The sequence below is a fragment of the Misgurnus anguillicaudatus genome, chromosome 23, assembly GCF_027580225.2.
Source record: "Misgurnus anguillicaudatus chromosome 23, ASM2758022v2, whole genome shotgun sequence".
NCBI classification, from domain to species: domain Eukaryota; kingdom Metazoa; phylum Chordata; class Actinopteri; order Cypriniformes; family Cobitidae; genus Misgurnus; species Misgurnus anguillicaudatus.
Genome location: NC_073359.2, coordinates 18,783,091 through 18,802,477, shown reverse-complemented (window position 1 = coordinate 18,802,477; position 19,387 = coordinate 18,783,091). Strand labels below are relative to the sequence as shown.

At 38.2% G+C, this 19,387-nt stretch overlaps 2 protein-coding genes across 3 annotated transcripts in view; both read left to right on the top strand.

Annotated features, from left to right (window-relative positions):
• Positions 1-1,085: 1,085 nt before the first annotated feature.
• Positions 1,086-11,771, top strand: bsg (basigin). Of its 2 annotated transcripts, XM_073862210.1 has the most exons (9): positions 1,086-1,308; positions 4,644-4,994; positions 6,115-6,283; positions 6,927-7,015; positions 7,491-7,630; positions 8,055-8,334; positions 10,443-10,467; positions 10,643-10,715; positions 10,806-11,771. In XM_073862210.1, exons 1-8 carry the CDS (start codon positions 1,227-1,229, stop codon positions 10,701-10,703), a joined length of 1,197 nt encoding a protein of 398 aa, XP_073718311.1. In that variant the 5' UTR covers positions 1,086-1,226; the 3' UTR covers positions 10,704-10,715; positions 10,806-11,771. The 2 variants fall into 2 exon arrangements, with proteins under 2 accessions (XP_073718311.1, XP_055073215.2); XM_055217240.2 differs by lacking the exon at positions 4,644-4,994 and having other exon boundaries at positions 1,092-1,308.
• Positions 11,772-12,748: 977 nt separating this feature from the next.
• The window catches only part of hcn2b (hyperpolarization activated cyclic nucleotide-gated potassium channel 2b), a 41,485-nt gene continuing 34,846 nt past the window's right edge, over positions 12,749-19,387 (top strand). Inside the window, exons 1-2 of the mRNA XM_055217954.2 lie at positions 12,749-13,919; positions 16,546-16,969. Of these exons, the coding sequence (XP_055073929.1) occupies positions 13,108-13,919; positions 16,546-16,969 (1,236 nt within the window). The 5' untranslated portion in view covers positions 12,749-13,107. The remainder of the gene's footprint in view (positions 13,920-16,545; positions 16,970-19,387) is intronic.

Genomic DNA, 19,387 nt, shown 5'->3' with positions numbered 1-19,387 from the left:
GTCGTAATGGTTTTAACAGTAAAAGCTAAGGGTAAGACCTAATGGTATTTTAATGGAAACCATTAAAATGTCTGTTTTTTCAACATGGCAATTTTAAGAAACTAGCCAAAGGTTTAATGTAGACCATTTTTGTGCATTTCTTATTTAGTTTTGTGTAACTTTAAATATCTTCACATAGATTCATGACCTTCAGTGAACAATTGCTACATAATAAACGGAACAGGCAAACAATGAGCTCCGCTGTGATGATGATGAATATAAAACATTGAGAAAAATCTTTGAAAAATGTCTTTAATTTCTGTATAAACAGTTTGTGCTACTATCCAACATAGCCAGTTATGTAATGTCCCTTAGATATTTATTAGTTAGTCTAGGTATGCATAGACAGGTTTTTGCCAAACTTTAAACAAACAACTACTCACCGATTATCTGTCACCTGCTCAAGTATTAGAACTTTTGTCATTAAAGCAGATCATTATTTTGATCATCTTTAAACTGAGAAACGCATGCTTCAGATATAACGTACAACTCTGCATTTGTGCAGTTCATTATATTAAACTATCGTTTTATCATACTAAACATCCGTGGCCGATATCTGTAGTAAAGATTTTAATAAAATACCCTTTTATTGACTTTACTCACCCTCATGGTCGAGATCAAGTAAAACTTTATGGATAATATTTTTTTACTAGTTTTAGCACGGTCATTTGTTTGTTTGCTACTTTAGGATGATCGTAGGTAGCAAAGTCAGTGCCTAATACAAACCATATAAAGTGGTGTGCGGGGTATTAAATAATTTATTATTAGTATTATTATTAGTAGTAGTATTACTATTATTATTATTATTATTAATATTATTATTATTGACACTCACATTAAAATCGCCAAATAAAGCAACAATCGCGTTTCAAAATATGTTACAACAATCTGTTGGACAAATATAAAACAAATGGGTAGGGAAAAAATAAAAATATGAAATTGGCAATAGATCTTTTAACACTGTAAAGCTAAAGTAAATAATTAACATGCAGGCAGACGAAGCGGCGCTGCGTCTGAAGACCGGACGTGATGACGTAAAGGTCCCGCCCGCGTACGTGCGCGTTCTCGTGTGCACTTTAGAACAAGTAGAGGACGACGGGCTTCATCGAAGGCTTCGCTTCTGGTTGTCTCTACCTCTTTAAACCTAACTGTTAGTTACACTGTTACAAATTTTTAAACCCATAACCATGAAACGGAGGGGGAACCCGTGGCTGTTCGCCGGTATTTTGGTCGTGCTGTCGTGTTTTTACCGAGCTGAAGCTTCGACAGGTAAGGCGTCTCGTTTTTCTGTTGATCACTTAGCTCACGAGCTCATTTTCCACAGGCCTTTCAGATGGACAAGGCCTCAAACGACGAGGAGGCAGTTTGTACACGTTTTATTTTTACCTCAAAATAAAGCGAAATGTTAATAACGAACGTTTTAAAATATTTAGACGCGTAAATAGCTGTTACAAAACTGTCAACGAACGAGCTCGCGGGGACGCTGCTCGAGCTTGTCGAGCTATCGCAACAGCTATATGCGTTTAGATTTGGTTTTTAATTTATTTATCTTCAATTACGGTTTTCTAGTAATATATATGATATTTTCCCTTTAAGTTTTATCAAAGATTTATAAAATGTATTCAGGACTATGATTGTGTAAATGACGTATGAAAATATGTGTTAACGACAGCACATAACGTGCCGTATTAAAGGCAAAGTACAACCTCTTTTTTTCCGTAGTTTTACATTTTTAAGCTTTTAATCATTATTCAGAGGTGTTGTAAGTACACGAACACATTTCCTAAATTTGGAATCTTTCTCTAAGGTTTCTTAGTTGATATTTAATGATTGTTTAGTTTCAGTGGGGCTCAACGACCAGCTACACCGGTTAATATATGTCTGCACTTTGCTGGCAAGTCATTTACTCTCGTGACTGATGCTTTAGACACTGTAAGCAGCAGGCAACCATTAAAACTGGTGCAGACTAGTTTTTAAGTCCAGTGAAACATTAGTTATGAAAACACTTTTTTTTTTTAGATTTAGGTCATTGCTTGCTCAGCTGACCATCGTCTGTAATCATGTAATGGAAGATGAGGGCAGTAAAGCATTAAGTGTTTTGTTCAATCATTTGATAATAGTGATAAATACCAGCCTGTAACTGGGCTGCAATTTTCAGTCTTTTAGTCTATCCTTGTTCAATAAAAGGCTTAGCTTAAGCTCATTATAATGTTCCATCACCGTAAATGGCCCACACACAGAAATCCCTGCTAAACTTGTTGGTTGCCATCGCTCTTTAAATAATAAAAGCTTTGTTAAAACAGCTCTTTTGTATTGGGCTTAATATTATTTGTTTTAGCCCCTGAGCTGAATTAATGCGTGTTTGCGCACAAAATGAAAATGTAACGGCGGTAAGCCAATAAAAATGGTGTTTTTTTATGGTTTAGCTACATCGTTTTAGCCTTCAGTCTCTAATGAGTGTTAAGATCAGTAAATCCAAACGTAATAGTCTTCAAGCACACAGATAGAAATAGTGTTTGATCATATAAGCCTCAACACTTCCTCAAAACAACCGGAAATTAGCAGTTCCTCTATTGCCCCTCCATCGTAGAAACAGGTTGGTGTTTGAGAAACGGGTTTTGCCCAATGGCACGATTGCTTAGCAAGTCCTTTGATTTCTCAATGCAGGGATCCATAGTCGTCTTGGATCTGAATTAAAATTAGATTTTCCCTTGAGTCCTCCAGCACGACTTTGCTCATTAAATTGGGCTAGAGAGGCCAGACAGGTATTTACCCTCAGGTAAATAGGGATATTTGTTTTGTACTTCCTATGCTGTTACCAGCCCTTTTGCGCTGTGGAAAATGCCTAAAAAGACTGTTTCTCAGCATGAAACCAGGCTCCATAGTATGTGACTGGATGAGGGTCCTCCTCTCCTAGGGAGGGTTCACCCAAAAATGAAAAAAATCTGTTCTCATCCTCAATTCGTATGCATTTCTTTGTTCTGATCAACACACATGAATGTGTTTGAGTTATCTTTGTGATCCAGCAACATCTGGTGCACCATCGACTTCCATAGTAGGAAAAAACTATACTGTGGAAGTCGGTGGTGCCCCAGATCTGCTTGGTTGCAATTTTCAAAATACTTTCATTTGTGTTGAGCAGAACAAAGAAATTGCATACAGGTTTGAAACAAATTAAGGGTGAGTAAATGATGACATAAATTTCATTTTTGGGTGAACTATCCCTTTAACTCAATGTTTTTGTTAACCACGCCAAGTGTTTAGGATCAACCAGTAATTACTCTGCTAATGCTGCTTTGCAATGCATGCGTCAGTAGCTAAAACAGTCAGAAATAGATTTTGTTACCCTGCTAAATCATCTAAAGGCCACCTGAATGCCATAGCAAGTATGGCTTCAGTTGACAAACTGGCTTTTTACACGTTTGCTTATCACTTTAAGTGAGATTAATTTACGGTTAACAATCACAAAAGCATCTTCCTCAGGATTTAACGGTTGTTAGCATTTAAGTTTGTTTAATAAAAAATGAGCTGAGAAGCTACTTTGATGAAACGGTGACCTTAAGCCAGTGATATAAATGTGAGGGGGGCAACTTATTGACTTGTCTACTACTGCAGATACAAAAAGTTTATCTAGTCTTGGCAGACTTTGTACCACGTCACTGTACTGAAGTTGACCTCGCTATATTGGTGACCCATTTCAGGCTTTAAATGTATATCCAGTATGCCAGGAGTATAAATCCTAAGTACTTATGTATATATCATCTAAGTTGCTGTTAGAGTTTAGTTTACAGACTAAGTTAGAGTGGATGTATATTTTGTCTTTTAACATTATGGAGGTGACCTTTTCATGGTGGTCAAATGGATAAAGCCTGTATGGTCTGAAAGGGCACGTGTTATTTCAGGCGTAAGGCATGTGTGGAGTCCCGGTACATCATGTGGACCTCCACTGTTTTTACCCCTCCCTTGCTAACAGAATAAACATCACATCCTCGGCAGCAAGATAAAGAATTGAATCGAAATGGGAGCGTCTTACTCCGAAAACACACGTGCTGTACTACAGGAAGAGCGACGGCTCTGTGGCTGATCTCAAACGTTTATTTTCATTGATGTGGAGAGTTGTTTTTCCAAGCGGTTACGCATGTACTCTTGTGTTGTCCAGGGTGTGTATTGTTCTAAGATGATCAGAAGAGTCCCGTTGCACGATCTCCATAGGGGACTAGCACGGCACAAACTTTCTTTTTGTTTGGAGTACATGCTGTTCATCACCTCATCTATTCATTTCATGTGAATTTCATATTTTCGTTATTCATTGCATTTCTTAATTTGCTAAGCTTAATTGATTTTGAATGCATGCTTTAACTCATTGTTTTTAAATGCACGCCACTGACATTTGGATTTTGGTATCATAAAGTGGTGAAATGATGATACCAAAATCCTTTTTTTTCTTATGTATGCCTATTTTATGTCTTCCATTCTAACATCTTTTTCTTTTCTCTTCTGCTGTTTCTTTGCTGTTGCCTGCTTGCTTCTAATCATTATTCATATCTCAATGAACTGTTCGCACTAAACCCAAATCCTATTCCTCCATCAAATCCGCTATCCAGCGGGCTTCATAAAATCGCCCATGTCTCAGATGAAACTGATCGAAGACGGTGCAGAGCTGCATTGCGAAGTCATAGGCAACCCCGTCCCTGAAATTCAATGGTGGTTCATTGAGGGCGAAGAGCCAGATGAGATCGTTTCACAGCTGTTTGATGGCGCAAGGGAGCACCGCGTACGCATCAACGCCACCTATATCCACCATGCCACCAGCACGCTTTTACTCACCGACCTAGCGCTCAACGACACGGGGGTTTACGAGTGCCGTGCATCCAACGACCCAGACCGAAATGACCTCAGGACCCCACCTAAAGTCAAGTGGATTCGCTCACAAGCAAACGTTATAGTGTTTGAACGTGAGTGACATTGTGGAGACGCTAGTGTAGAAGACGACAGCCCTGTAGATTCAGACACCCTTTCCTCACCCTCTGTCCACCTTTTCCTTGAACCAAGAAGACCAAGAACAGCTGCTAACATGCATCTTTAAAAAGCCTCTAATCTAGCACTGTCTCTTACTTCGTTGTTATCTGATGCCTTTTTTGACCATATAGGACTAAAACTTGTAAAGTCTTTTTACTGAAATGGCATTGTCTTTAGTGGTAATGCTGATCAGATTGTTTAAGATGTCCTAACTGGCATGTCTTACTGATAAAGGCTCAGATTACTTCTCATTAACATGTTGTTCCTTCAGTGAATGTTCCAATTGTTCCGGAACTTCAGAAAGCTCTTTAGATGGGGCTTAATCTTTTTGTGCCCAAGTCTTACGTTAAGAACCGTAACTTTCCAAAAATTAAAACTCAAAGCACATTTTCTTGCATGCATTTGAGAAAACCCAATGTTTTGCCCTAAAACTAGAGCTACAACTGTATTTGGTTAGATCAAGGTCTCCGAACCATTTGTTGGATGGAGTTTTTTCTTTTTCTGACTTGGGTCTTTTATAAACACCTCTCTCCTTAAAGTTTCCCTGTAGTTTAGCGCCCAAACATTCCTACACTCCGTTGGTAGTGTCATCTTGTGCAATGTGCTCTTAAGTGCACATTGTAGTGAACATCTGAACGGGAATGTTCTGAATTGTTTTGTCATCTATTTTAAGACCAGTGTTATTTAGGAGTCGCACTTCATCCATGGGTTGGTAAATTCATTTTTAATTGAAGTTTAAGGCTGCACAATATTGGAAAAATGAAATGCAATACTATAATGCTTTAAGTTTGTACAATCAAAATTATATATTTTAATAACAATCATGCATGTTTCACATTCTTTCTAATTATCTTTGTTACTGCAATATGTGCATCTGCGGTATTTTCCGGCAATTATTATATATTGTGCAGCCCTAGTGTCAGTAATGGTTTGTATGAATTGCAAGCAAGGATTGGAAAGGGAATTTAAACATTAGATTTTTTTATGCATTGAGATATACAAAGCTTACAGTTGTCAGTGTTTTGGGGTAACTTTTGCAACTTTGTGCCTGTGCAGATGCAACCATCACTACCGAACCAGTGGAAGTGACCAACAAGACCGCTGCCACTCTCAGCTGCAACCTTACCAACCCCTCTACTAGCATCAAAGGCCATTATTGGGCAAAGAATGGCAAGCCCATTGATACTACTAACTCAAAGACTTCTGAACCCTACACACAATACACGTATGTTTCTTACAGTGTAATAAATACATGTGACCAACATATGCACGTTCTCACAGACAAGGCTTTAGGCTACTAATAGACTGAAATGAATGTTTGAGCTGTCTTAACTGAACATAATTTGCACTGACCATATTACTTAAAATATGTCATTGTTTTATCTTAAAATGCACACATGTAATGTTTATTTCTAAGGTATTTTTTTATTAAGTGACTTAAATAACCTATATTTAATTAAGGCATAGTCCTGGCTTAAGCTAAGCATGTTCTGTGAATCTGGGCCATTCATGTCAGTTATTTAATAATCTAGGAAAGATTTAGTCATTGAATACAGTGCAGACAGGGTTGATGTGTGATTGTCAACTTTAGCGATGTTTAGACCCTGTGGCACTTAGCTTGCTGACCTTGTTTTCCATTGGAGCAGAGAAAAGAGACCGAACTGTTTGGTCGGGAGAAAATCTCAATGGGAATGTCTGAGCTGCATATCGAAAAATCTATTTTGTGTTTTTCTTCCAATCATCCTTTAAATGGTATATGCTGCTGTTTTATTAAAGGCTCCCTGTTGTCCCATGAAACAAAAGGATTGACAAGTAGGTGTGGCTTAATTTGTGCCTCTCACTATTGTTTTTATGTCCTCCCATGACAGAATTGAGAAGATTGATTACCATTTTGCTGGCATATATGCCTGTGTCTTCTTAACAGAGCCACAGGTTAATGCCACAATTGAAGTCAAAGGTAAGAACTTTATACAGTAATCTCTGGAATGGAAATAAAATGTAAATGGCTTAGACACTGAACAAGTACCTTAGTCATTTAAAGCTGAAGTGTATAATTTCCACACACTACATCTCTACGTAAAAACCTCTTTAAAAGACTGCTACGCCATGACTTTGGAAAGGCCACACATCTGATCTCATGGAAATGTTTCCATTTAATACTGCTATCGCCATCTGTGGGTTAAGGATCTATTGCATCTTGATAATTTTACTGGATCATAATATAATAACAATATAACACTGTCAGAATTAAGACACCCCATGCTCTTAAAAGCACCACAGTAATTGCACGTTTCCAGGATGTTAGCTCTTTTTTTATTTTTTATTTGCTTATAGACATTGAAAGAAATGACAAACTTCAACTTTGCAATATTTTGTATTTGGCCCTTAATTTGACTCTGCTTTGCTCAAGTGTGTTACACTATTTCTGTCAGCTCAACCACATGTAGGGGCATATAAACACTCAGAGTATGGAAATGAAAATGACAACGTCGCTCTAGTGTGTGTGGCACATGGGTACCCACTTCCGACAGACTGGCTTTGGTATAAACATAAAGAAGATGATGATTCTGAGGTAGGTAGAGGCTTAATTTGACTTTTGCATGTTAAAGAACAAGTCATGTTGTCTTATGTTGTGAATGCATGACAAGCATGATTACAGGGTTCCAACAATTATAAAGTATCTAGGAATATCAAGGAATTTTTGCTTGCTGGAAAATCTGTAAATGAATCTAGAACCTCTGAAGCTTTAATAAAGTCAACTAGGATTTTTTTGATCACATTTACCTTATACAAAGTGACTTTCAAATGATATGTGAATTATTTTAAGGTTGTGGGAACCCTCTGCAAAACATTTTACTTGGTGTATTATAAGGGTTATAATAACTTCATAACATTATAACTTCTATAAAATGTATCACATGTAAAGACTAAAACTCTTATTGTATGCAAGCTTCTTTTAAGGGCTGTAATAATTGCGTACCCTCATGAATACACAGATCCCCATAATCAATGGCACTGATGTGAAGTATGAGATCAAGAACACCCCCAACAAGACCATGCTCCATGTGCACAATCTGGACATGGAAAAAGACATGGGCACCTACATGTGCCAAGGCCTTAGTGATCAGGGAAAAGCCGAGGATAAGATCCAGCTGCGTGTGCGCAGCCGCCTGGCCGCTCTTTGGCCTTTCCTCGGCATCGTCGCCGAGGTCATTGTTCTAGTCGCCATCATCTTCATCTATGAGAAGAGGAGAAAGCCTGATGAGATCATTGATGGTGCGTCCATCTGTTTTTGCAAACATACAATGTTTCAGTGAATATAATTGTATTTTCAGTTCTTAATTTTGCAAGATCCTGTTTTAGTTTGATTTTGTACTGTTTTATTTGGCTGTATTGTTTGGCTGTCAGTTGCGTCTATTATTATGATTTACATTGTTTATTTCTCTGTTCGCTGCTGCTTTTACGTTGTGGTAAGTGCTCCAAAAACTGCATGTCAGACTGAAGTGGATTTGCTTAAACAGGTGGTTTGGGGAGTTGGAATGCACTCCCACATGGGCTGAAAAATACAACTTCTTCACTGGCACTTTGAGACGGATGATTTAAAAATAAACACGTTTGTTTAACATTAAATTTGAACTTTCTATCCCAACTCATTTGGCCAGTGAAAGGGTTTAGCGGAGTCTGACATGTTGAGGTTCAAAATGGGTTTTACATGTCAAAGTATTAAACATAACAACTAAGGTGACCTTTTAAAAGGATCATGTTGTATTATTCTTGCATGCTCTCTGCGTCATTTTCGCTCTCTGCATGGGAATCTGAAGTACTACATTACTCCAGTGGCTTCATCCTGGGTTTCATTTGTTTCTGAGAGTTCGTGCCCATAACACAAAGGGTGACGCGTTATATAACTTCACTTTTCTTTGACCACTATGAGCTTGTTCTGAGTGTGTGCATGGAAACCTTCGACTGGGCAAAGGTGTTATTTACACATTCAATTCTTCATTTAAAGAATACGTTTTTGTAGCCCGCCCTTAAAACATTTGCATACAATTGACTGTAACACAACCTTGCCAGTAGCTGTAGTACTAGACTAAAACATTTCTTTTTTTTTTATGTTAAAGCTTATTGCTTCTTCAAAACTCCTCAAATATCAGTTTAGCATTACCAGTTTTGGTAAAAATCACCATTACTTGGCTGATATAAAGAAATTAAAAGGTAGCATTCAACACTACGGTACATTCACATGTGGTGTCAGCGTTAATGCTTGACAGAGGGAGCTTGGCACTGATGCGATCATAGTGGCAACTGCCAATCACAGTGTACCACACACACGACACAAAGGCGGCTTTTGTATTGACAACTTATGGACACTGATTTGGTTGCATTAGCGATTGCCATGATTGATCTTTACTCCATTTTTATGCTCCCCTGTTCTCCGGTCTTGCATAAATGTAATTGGCTAGCCTCTGCACTAAGCTAGCCATCTGATTGGCTGATCCCTATGTTTGCTCTAGGTAGCGTGTACACCAAAGCTTTTATGCAGGTGTTTGTTTTCAACTATTTCCAATGGAAGTGCGGCGCTAGGGCTGTCACAATGATTAAATAATCGTCTCATCGCAATTGTTTGACCTCATCGTGATGATTTCAGATCACCGCAATGATTGCACATCTCTCTTAAAAACACAAGGGGGAGCTGCAGCACCTGTATAAAGCGTTGACATTGATCCCCATGTGAATGCACCGTTAAAGCTACATAGGAGTCCTTGTATAGCTTGAAACACTATTTCTCTGAGCGATTAGCCTCTTGGATTATTAAATGGGCAAAAAATCCCCTAGGCTTTGAGGAAAACACAGATAGTACCCAAGAGCCAGACTTTATTTTGTGGAAACAACCACCCGGAACATCTTGGCAACTTTGCAACCACATTGAATTGGCAACCGTTTTTTTAGATGTAGCAAAGGAACTGCATGTACTATTGCTGTAGGTGAGTTTGTATTACAAACAATGATACTCAAGTAAACGATTGATAAAGAAAAACATATGGGCTGAAAACCACTGAACGTATCCTTTTAAGAAAACGTCAGATTGCATGGTTATTGCATCTGCATGGGTCATTATTAGTAGTAATGATGAGGTTATATATACATGTAGCAGTGTACAGTCGCTCTTTATACACCAAACATGCAGGAGCTGTAAGCAAATCAAAAATATAAACAAGGTTTTTACGCTATCCCAAATTAGTGTACGATACTTGTCATGTCATCAAATTAAGGTTTTAAGCACATCATGATACATTAAGCTACATTTTAGAGATGTTATATGCTTTAAAATGCTGTATTTAATGCTTATTTTTCTTTCCTTGTGTTTTTCCTGATGCCTGTAGATGATGACTCAGGATCTGCCCCACTGTAAGTCTTTCTTTCATATTCATTTATATGTGTGCCAAGAAGTTGAAATGCTTTTCCTATAAACTTCAAGGCTGCATTTTGATGTCTAGACAATAGCGTCTATATGCGATTCTCATGCTCAGGAAATTTGCGTTGTACATCAAAGAGTAAACTTGCTTGAAATCATGTTTTTCAGGAAGAGCAACTCCGCCACGAACCACAAAGACAAAAATGTCCGGCAAAGAAACTCCAACTAAGAAAGGAGGAAAGTGAGTCTAGGCGAAACCAGTCGTTTAAGCTTCCTGTAATATTTCATTTTAATAACAAAAAACAAAAGCTGAACTAAAATGTTGTTTCAGGTATCCTGATGACTACTGCTGAAAACAAGCAGCGTGGCTGAATAGCGCATAGTGCGTGCAAACCCCCTGCGATTTCTAAACAACCCTATGCTTGAGTGTAAATGTTCTGAGATATAAGTGATCTTCTTTTAGTTTTATTCCTAACTGTATTTGTGCTGCCAGCAGATATTTTAAGGTGGTTTTGGGGGGGAGGTGGGGCAGTTGCATGATTGTATTCTTGATGTAGATGTGTTTAGTGAAAATCTCAATGTGGATATGGAACAGTTTTTCTTTTCTTGTCTTGTCTTCTTTAATTTCTAAAAACCGAACACCGTTTGACAACATTATCGAATTACAATGTCCAGTTTTTGCAGATAGGTTGTGTAGCTGGGTAGCTAAAAACAATGGCTAGGAGGTTCTTCAAGGACCCCCTTTACTCATTTTAGCAGATTTTTTTATTTTGTAAGCCTTAATGTCTAGTAATCAAAATTGATCTCTTATTTTTTTTAAGTGCACTATTCCACTTAAATGGGTGAAATACCAATTTTTTAGTTCACAGTTTGTCAAGCTAACCATTTTCCATTAAACATGTTGATTTTTCAATGTCTATTTTTTGCACCACCACAAACTAACCATAGAGGACCAAGTGCTAACTAGGTGTTTCCTTTGCTACTAGGTTAATCAATTATGCATAGCTACCCAAATTTTTAAAGCAACACTGAGGAGAATGAGATGATGGCTATGATCTTTTTAGATGTAGTCAATGGAAGTGTTATTTAGTAAAGGCTTATTTTGTTGCTCACCTATAGACTGTTCAGAAGTCATGCTTAATACATTGTGAAGTATAGTGTCTGGATGTTTGCTATTTCAAAGATACTCAAAAGACATACACGTGTATAAATTATTTTGCCTTAGTGTTTTAGGAAAATCTAATGCACTGTCAAATGTACTGACTTGCACATCTAAATAAAACCTATTTGATTTTAACTTTTTTTTTTCTCGAGTTTTGCCTTTTTATTATTTTGTGAGATCAAACTATAACTGATATCATTTACATGATGACATGCAAGGATGTCGTAGCTTACGAAATCGTTTAAAACACACAGATTGCAAAAGTTGCACAATATCAGTGATTGACAGCATTAGTTCCCTTTCATTGCATGTAAAAATTAGCACTACCAACGTTTTTAAAATGTTTATCTTCTACATAACATTGTTACATTGCATTAGTGAGTAAATAGCAATAGACCCTTTTACTGTTTGTACACAATGATGACGTGGTAACGTATGCGCGCGCATATTGGCAACGGAAGTACGGCAAGAGTCAGCAGTGAAGCAAGACAAAGTAAGTTATTTTAAAAAGTTAACTTTGTCAACTTTTTCAACACAACTACATGATCCTTGTACTATGAAGTGGATAGAAGACGTTAGCATATGGTCAAATATTAAGTGGCCAGATATATACGTATATTAGTGCAACCAAACGCAACAACCAGACATTTTGATGCTTGGAAACCGTTTTGATAAACTTCTTGAGTTGCTAACGCGTTAGAACAACTAGTATGGGAAACAAGTGTTTTTCATGTAGGTGAAGGTTGAAAGCAGCCTATTCTTTAACCACCGGTAGATGGCGGCATTAACTCGTTTATTAATTTCAAGGGAGCGGCACTACTGTACGTGACAGAAACCTCACATCACACAATGGACACTAGACTTTAAAACAAAATTATATACATCCCACGGTTGGTAACTTATGCATTTAAACATGTTAAATTGCTTTACAAGGAGCAAGCTACGCATGTAAACATATGCTGAGTATTTATGTTATCACATGATTTCCGTTTTGTACTGAAATGATGTCTGTCAATCTGTCTAGGAGCAAGCAACAATACAGTAAGCTTTTAAACCTTTAAGCTTTCAAAATAAGTAAAGTTTGCTGGAATATGCAACAATTTCCCGCCAAATTTCACTGAGGAAACCACCGTTTGTGTTTAAGCATTAAATTTCCGCCTTAAAACAAAGGCATATATTACAAGTAGTCAGTTTGTCCAATCCCGCCAATTTTACCTTCGGGCATCTCTTTCTATTGGTTCTGTTTACACAGTTCTAACTGCTCACCTCTCCATTCATAAGCATACGCGAGAGAGACAGTGGTGACTGTGATGGGTTACCAGGTAAGGGAGTGAGCGACAGAGACTGCAGCCATGGCAACGCGACTGGTGTAAGCTGTCTGCTTGTATAGCCTACTGGTGACATTGGGAGATAAGGACCACGCGCTTTCGCAATCCGCCTGCGTCAGGGTCCATCCCAAAGCAATACCGTCATGGACGAAACCGAGGATGCCGATGAAGACCACAAAGGGACCAAGAGCAGTGCCATCCTCGACTCTTCCTCCAAGATGAAGAATTTAACACCAGGAGGTGGAGCATCGGCAGCGATGAGCAGGATCACCAATAATGATCTCCGCGTCGCGCACGACAAGGACTTCGCCTCCGTCTCGTGTGGACGCACCACGGAATCCGCGGACGGAGATGTCCCCAGGTTTACAGACGCGGTCACCAGGGGTGCCGTGGAAAAGACCTTTGGACCTTGGGGATTTGAAGGCGAGGAGGGCACCGGAATGAGATGCGCAATCAACGGCGACTGCAGAAGAGACGCGGCCACCTCCGGGAGCTTGTCCTCGATTGTCTCTAAACAAGAGAAGCATACAGGTGGAGGCTTCACAGCATCTGCATGCCACTCCACCACCGCCAGCATGGATGGCTCGGTCACGCCTGCGGGGGCCGAGACGGCGAGTTTAGGGGCCCCAGCCGTTCCCACGGACAAGAAAGACTCCAGAGTTTCTTTCTCCAACGCGCCTAGCAGAAAACCTTCTTCACCTGCTCACGGAGCGACTCCGAACCTGTCGGGCAACTCTGTCACCTTTCCCAAATTTGAGGATGGACAGATTTTGGCAGATGATGCAGACTCCAAAGACAATCAAACTTACATGCAAAGACAGTTTAGTTCCATGCTCCAGCCCGGGGTCAATAAATTTTCACTGCGTATGTTTGGAAGCCAAAAGGCAGTGGAGAAGGAACAGGAACGAGTCAAATCAGCCGGCAACTGGATTATTCATCCATACAGTGATTTCAGGTAAAAAAATGTCTATATTGTGAGACCCCCCCCCCCAAAAAAGTGTGATAGCATGCTTTTATTGTACATTAAAATGCATACTGAATATTAAACACAATAATTAGATGATTTTTCAGATTTGTAGATGAATCATTTATTTATTTTTTTATTTTGTGCATTTAATTTGGATCTTGAGTCTATAATGAAGTTTTTAATGATGAAGTAAGTGCGCCAGATTGCTGTGTATAATTTGTGTCTAATTTGCATAATGATTGCAAAAAAAAGGAAGTCTACTACACCAGATAAAATCCTCCAGCCTCCTGGATAAATGCATAGTAGGCTAATAAAGTAATACAACTTTTTTTCCATAGGCATACAATAGGCTTTTAGGTTTCTTTACAACCACCAAATCCAAATCTTTCTTTACCAATGTGCTTTAGGTTGCATGCTAAAAATGTATGGAAAGTAGTTGGATCTCAGGTCCAAATCATTGCTGATCAAAACCGTCCGGCGTGCTGTAACGTGCATTTGGGAAAGCTGTAGTTCAGTGATATCAATTGTTTTCCTTCACGGTCTGTTTGTTGTTTCTTAAGCAAGCATTTTATGTAATATATCCTCCTTTGTGATCTGCACTTAATGATCTCCCAGGGCAAAGAGCAAAGGGGGTGTCCCTAAAATACAGTAACACACAGCTTGATATTTATGAAGTACACTAAAACGTCTGCGGTACAGGGTTAGTTTAATCAATAATTGGAGACCACTCTTAAAAATAAGGTGCTTGAAAGGACAGAAATGCTATAGAAGAACCATTTTGGTTCCACAAAGGTTCTTTAAATAACCATTTCATACTTTTTTATCTTTTTGAAACAGAAAGGTTCTTCAAAAGTTCAGAGGTTAAAAGTTCTTGCATTTAGCTCAAAATGGTTCTTCTATGGCACCGTGAAGCACCTTTACTTTAAAGAGTGTAGCCAAAAACACTTAAGTTATCCAGTTTAACAATGCAAGCAATAATGGTTTTTATATCATGGCTTTATATTTATTAATTATTTATTTTTAGAGCTGGTGATTATTTTCACTGTGAAAAACCAGCCATTGCATTTAAATATACCACAGTGCTTTATTTAGTGGAGCACACCTTGACTTAATATTAGATATATGCTTGAAAGAGCTCACTTACAATGGCTTTTGAAGTTTTAGTACCCCAGCAGCTCCAAAAATGACTATTCTTTAAAAGAATCCACTTGGAGCTAAATTTCACATTATTTCAATTTAATTTCAGGCTCAATATGTACATCCCAGTTTATTCCATTATGCTCCCAGTGCATCTGTTTCTCAGTGTTTATGTGCGTCCTTGCAATGACCTTGCATGGGTTTAGGTAACTGTTATTTATTGGCATAATGTTTCACAATATTGATCTCATCCAACGGGCGCTATATCACACGGACGCCGTCTTATTATGGCCCTATATATCGCGTCTCTGCTCTTGTCTGTGAGCTGCGTGTTTGTCAAAGCTCAGGTTATTTATAGGGTGTATCCCTGTCTCGGTGAACGCACGAGGACTGAATCTCATTTCTTTATTATAAGGGTGTGCCCGAATACATGACACGTACAGCATATCATTGAAAAATCTGACTGAAGGATTTCCCAAAACATTCTTGTAGTAATATAAAAATGTATGTATTAAAATATTTCACTGTGAACATTTTTGCTCTTAAAATTAAATTTGACTGTCGTTTCCATTACAGATACCATTAGCTGTTTTAAAACCATTACAAATATATTTATGCGGTGTGTTTTGGGTCTTTTTCTAGTAGAATTAAATGGTCCCAGTAACCCATTAAAGTTTCTATTAAACCAATTACAATTTAATAATGGTTTCTATTGTTTATTCAGATATTAAAATGCTTTTATTTGTATTGTTAAAGGAAAACACCACAGTTTTTCAATATTTTACTATGTTCTTACTTCAACTTAGACAAATGAATACATACCTATCTTTTTTCAATGTGTGCACTTCATCTTTGCACAGCGCGTCATAAATGTGTTAGCATTTAGCCTAGCCCAATTAATTCCTTAGGATCCAAACAGGGATGAATTTGAAAGCCACCAAACACTTCCATGTTTTTGCTATTTAAAGATGAGTAGTTACACGAGTAAGTATGGTGGCACAAAATAAAACGTGGCAATTTTTTGATGATGTTCTGCGCCAAGGTCCAAGTGCTGCAAACGAAGTGCTCTTCCGCCATACAATATAGTTGTATTTTTTACGCGCTTAAAAAATGCCACTTTTTATTTTATGCCACCATATTTACTTGTTACTACTCATGAAACTAGGGAAAATATGGAAGTGTTTGGTGGCTTCTAAATTCACCCCTGTTTGGATCCTAAGGAATGAATGGGGCTAGGCTAAATGCTAACACATTCACGACGCGCTGTGTAAAGATGATGTGCACGCATTAAAAAAAGATAGGTATGTATTAATTCATTTAAGTTGAGGTAAGAACATAGTAAAATATTGAAAAACAGTGTTGTTTTCCTTTAAACACACATTTTTTTGACATTACCATTAATCATAACTCTTGTTGCATTTATTTTTCCTGTAATATATCCTTATAATCATCTCAATTTCCTTCCCTATCTGTATAGGTTTTACTGGGATTTCACGATGCTAATGTTTATGGTAGGCAACTTGATTATCATTCCCGTGGGCATCACCTTCTTCAAAGAGGAGACCACAACCCCTTGGATTATCTTCAACGTAGTGTCCGACACGTTCTTCCTCATGGACCTGGTGCTGAACTTTCGTACAGGCATAGTCTACGAAGAAAACACAGAGATAATACTGGACCCCGAGAAGATCAAGATGAAGTATCTGAAGTCGTGGTTCGTAGTGGACTTCGTATCTTCCATCCCGGTGGATTATATCTTTCTCATTGTGGAGAAAGGCATTGACTCTGAGGTCTACAAGACGGCCAGGGCGTTGCGGATCGTGCGCTTCACAAAGATCCTCAGTCTGCTGCGGCTCCTTCGACTGTCCAGATTGATTCGGTACATCCATCAATGGGAGGAGGTAAGATAAAGAAGATGATTGTTTGTGTTTATTGTTAATTGTCAGGAAAAAATGGTCATATTATGTATTAGGACCTTATCTATTACGACCAAATTATCATATTAGGACCAAATTATCATATGGACCTTTTTGCCGTAGTGACAGCTGGGGTACATATGAAGAGCTCAGATGCAAAACTCTTAAAAAAGTGCATCTGACATGTTTCCTTGTAAATCAGCATTTTTCAGCAACTAATTGACCACAATGGTAAAAGCAGTTCATTGCATCAGCATCAGATTGACTACCGGTGCTTAAAACACTTGACATAGCTCTTAAAAATCTTTCACTCGATTACGCAGAGTACCAGCTGTTGTGATCGACAGCGATGTGATGTTTTGATTGGATTTGAGCTGACTAATGCTTTATTCATATGTGTCCTTTTCGCCAACAAATGGGACAATTACAGTACTGATTACACAGTGGTAATGTGAGGCGGTCAAGGTCCTCAATTACTGAATCAACCTTGTGCAACTTCCCCTCAGAACACAGTGTTTGATCTCTTAATACTGTAGCTCTTGATTGCAGGTACATAAACCTTAATAATTATTTCATAGGAATAATTAGGTATTATTCGAAGGACCTGCTGTATGAATTATAAAGTGTTTCTGAAGCAGCCAAATATAAAAATTGTCTCATAATTCACACTAAAAATGCTTGTTTGTTTTAACACATTGATCAAATATTAAAATAACCCTATGCTGGGTTGTTGTTACCAGTGGCGGCTCGTGACTGCTCTTCACAGGGGTGCAAATTCAAAATATGTGTTCGGAGTGTCATGTGTGTTTCTGTTGTTTTCAAAAAATGTGTTTGTTGTGTCATGTGAACCATGTGCATCACGTGTTTTGTCAAAATAAGTGCCTGCTGCACACGCGTCAAAACCGTTTATAATAAAAGAGACGCTCACATTCACAAAATACACACTCTCTTAACAGTAAACTCTGATTATGCATGAGATTATGTGAGTATCTGGCACATGCGATCGTTTCTTTTATCATAAACCCTTTAGACGCGTCTGCAGCAGGCACTTATTTTGCACATAGGTTCACTTGACGCGCCGAACGCATATTTTGAAATTACGAACCACACACATGACAAGCTACATACATGTTGTGACGAACTTCGCATCGTGCACCCTCGAATAAAGAAGGTTGAAACAACTCAACTCATCTTACTTTTTGTACTCATCCTACTTTTTTTTCAAGATTTATATGACTTAATTTTTTACTTGAATATATATGAATATTTTGTAACATTAATATTTGAGCTTATTTAGCGATCAATTTATTGCATATTCATAAAACCAAAGTGCAGTCTTAGGGGAGGTTCACATTTTTCGCATCTTTGGCACGAGCAATGACGTTATTATAAATGTAGCCGTGCTGCAAGCACGCTCAAATACAGAGCTATTCGTTTTTTTCAGGCCCAACGGCACTGCAGCTAGTTGAAAAAACTTGAACTTTTTAGAATGCTGTGTCTGAAACATACCTGTCAACATTGGGATTTAAAAATAAGGAATATTTCCCAAACCCTAACAACCCACCCCCTTTTCATTACTATGCGAGTACACTGCAAAAAAATACTTTCTTACTAGTATTGTTGTGCTGTATTCAGCACAAATATCTAACAATTCTTAATCAAGACACATTTTCTTGATCAAAATGACCTGAGAAAATAACTCTAGTTTTTAGACAAAAATATGAAATGTAAGTGAATTTGTGCTTAAAACAAAAAAAAAGCAAAAAAAGTGCCAGTCGGGTAAGAAAAAAATCTTGAAATAAGTTAACTTTTTTCTTAAATACTTAAAGGCGGGGTGCATGATCTCTCAAAGCCAATGTTGACATTTAAAATCACCTAAACAAATACGCACCTACTAGGGATGCACCGAATTTTCAGCCACCGAAAATTTTTCGGCCGAAAATGGCCCAAAAGAGCGAGGAAAGACTTTTATCACAGAAACAATATGGCCGAAATGTTGTGATGACGCAAAAAGAAACCGCGAACTGCACGTGCTTGTCTGAAGCAACATGTCTGCTGTGTGGATGTATTTAACCGCAAAAAGGCGCTACAGTGAGCAGCTTTCTGTACGCACAGAGGCACATGGGGTTGAATGTGTCCGGTCCAGACGTGATCATCATCTGCCCTTCAAAGATCAGAACTCTTGATGTGTAAACTTTAGAGAGAGTCGCGCTAATGTGTCTCATACTGTAGTCCATTAACATACATTTGGCGAATAAAGCAATGAAAAACAACATAACGTTTTTATGTGGAGTGACTGTTTATGCTGCGCTGTTTGGGATTCGCCCTCGGTCTACGTTTAAGTGCCCAAAATAGTGCACACACAAGAGAGACGCGTTTCAAAAACAAGCGAACATAACATTT

Bases quoted from the DNA above. Each gene is read 5' to 3' on its own strand.
- bsg (XM_073862210.1), top strand. From the start codon at position 1,227: ATGAAACGGAGGGGGAACCCGTGGCTGTTCGCCGGTATTTTGGTCGTG. The intron at 1,309-4,643 runs GTAAGGCGTCTC...TCCGCTATCCAG, and splicing joins CCGAGCTGAAGCTTCGACAG to CGGGCTTCATAAAATCGCCC. The intron at 6,284-6,926 runs GTATGTTTCTTA...CTCCCATGACAG, and splicing joins GAACCCTACACACAATACAC to AATTGAGAAGATTGATTACC.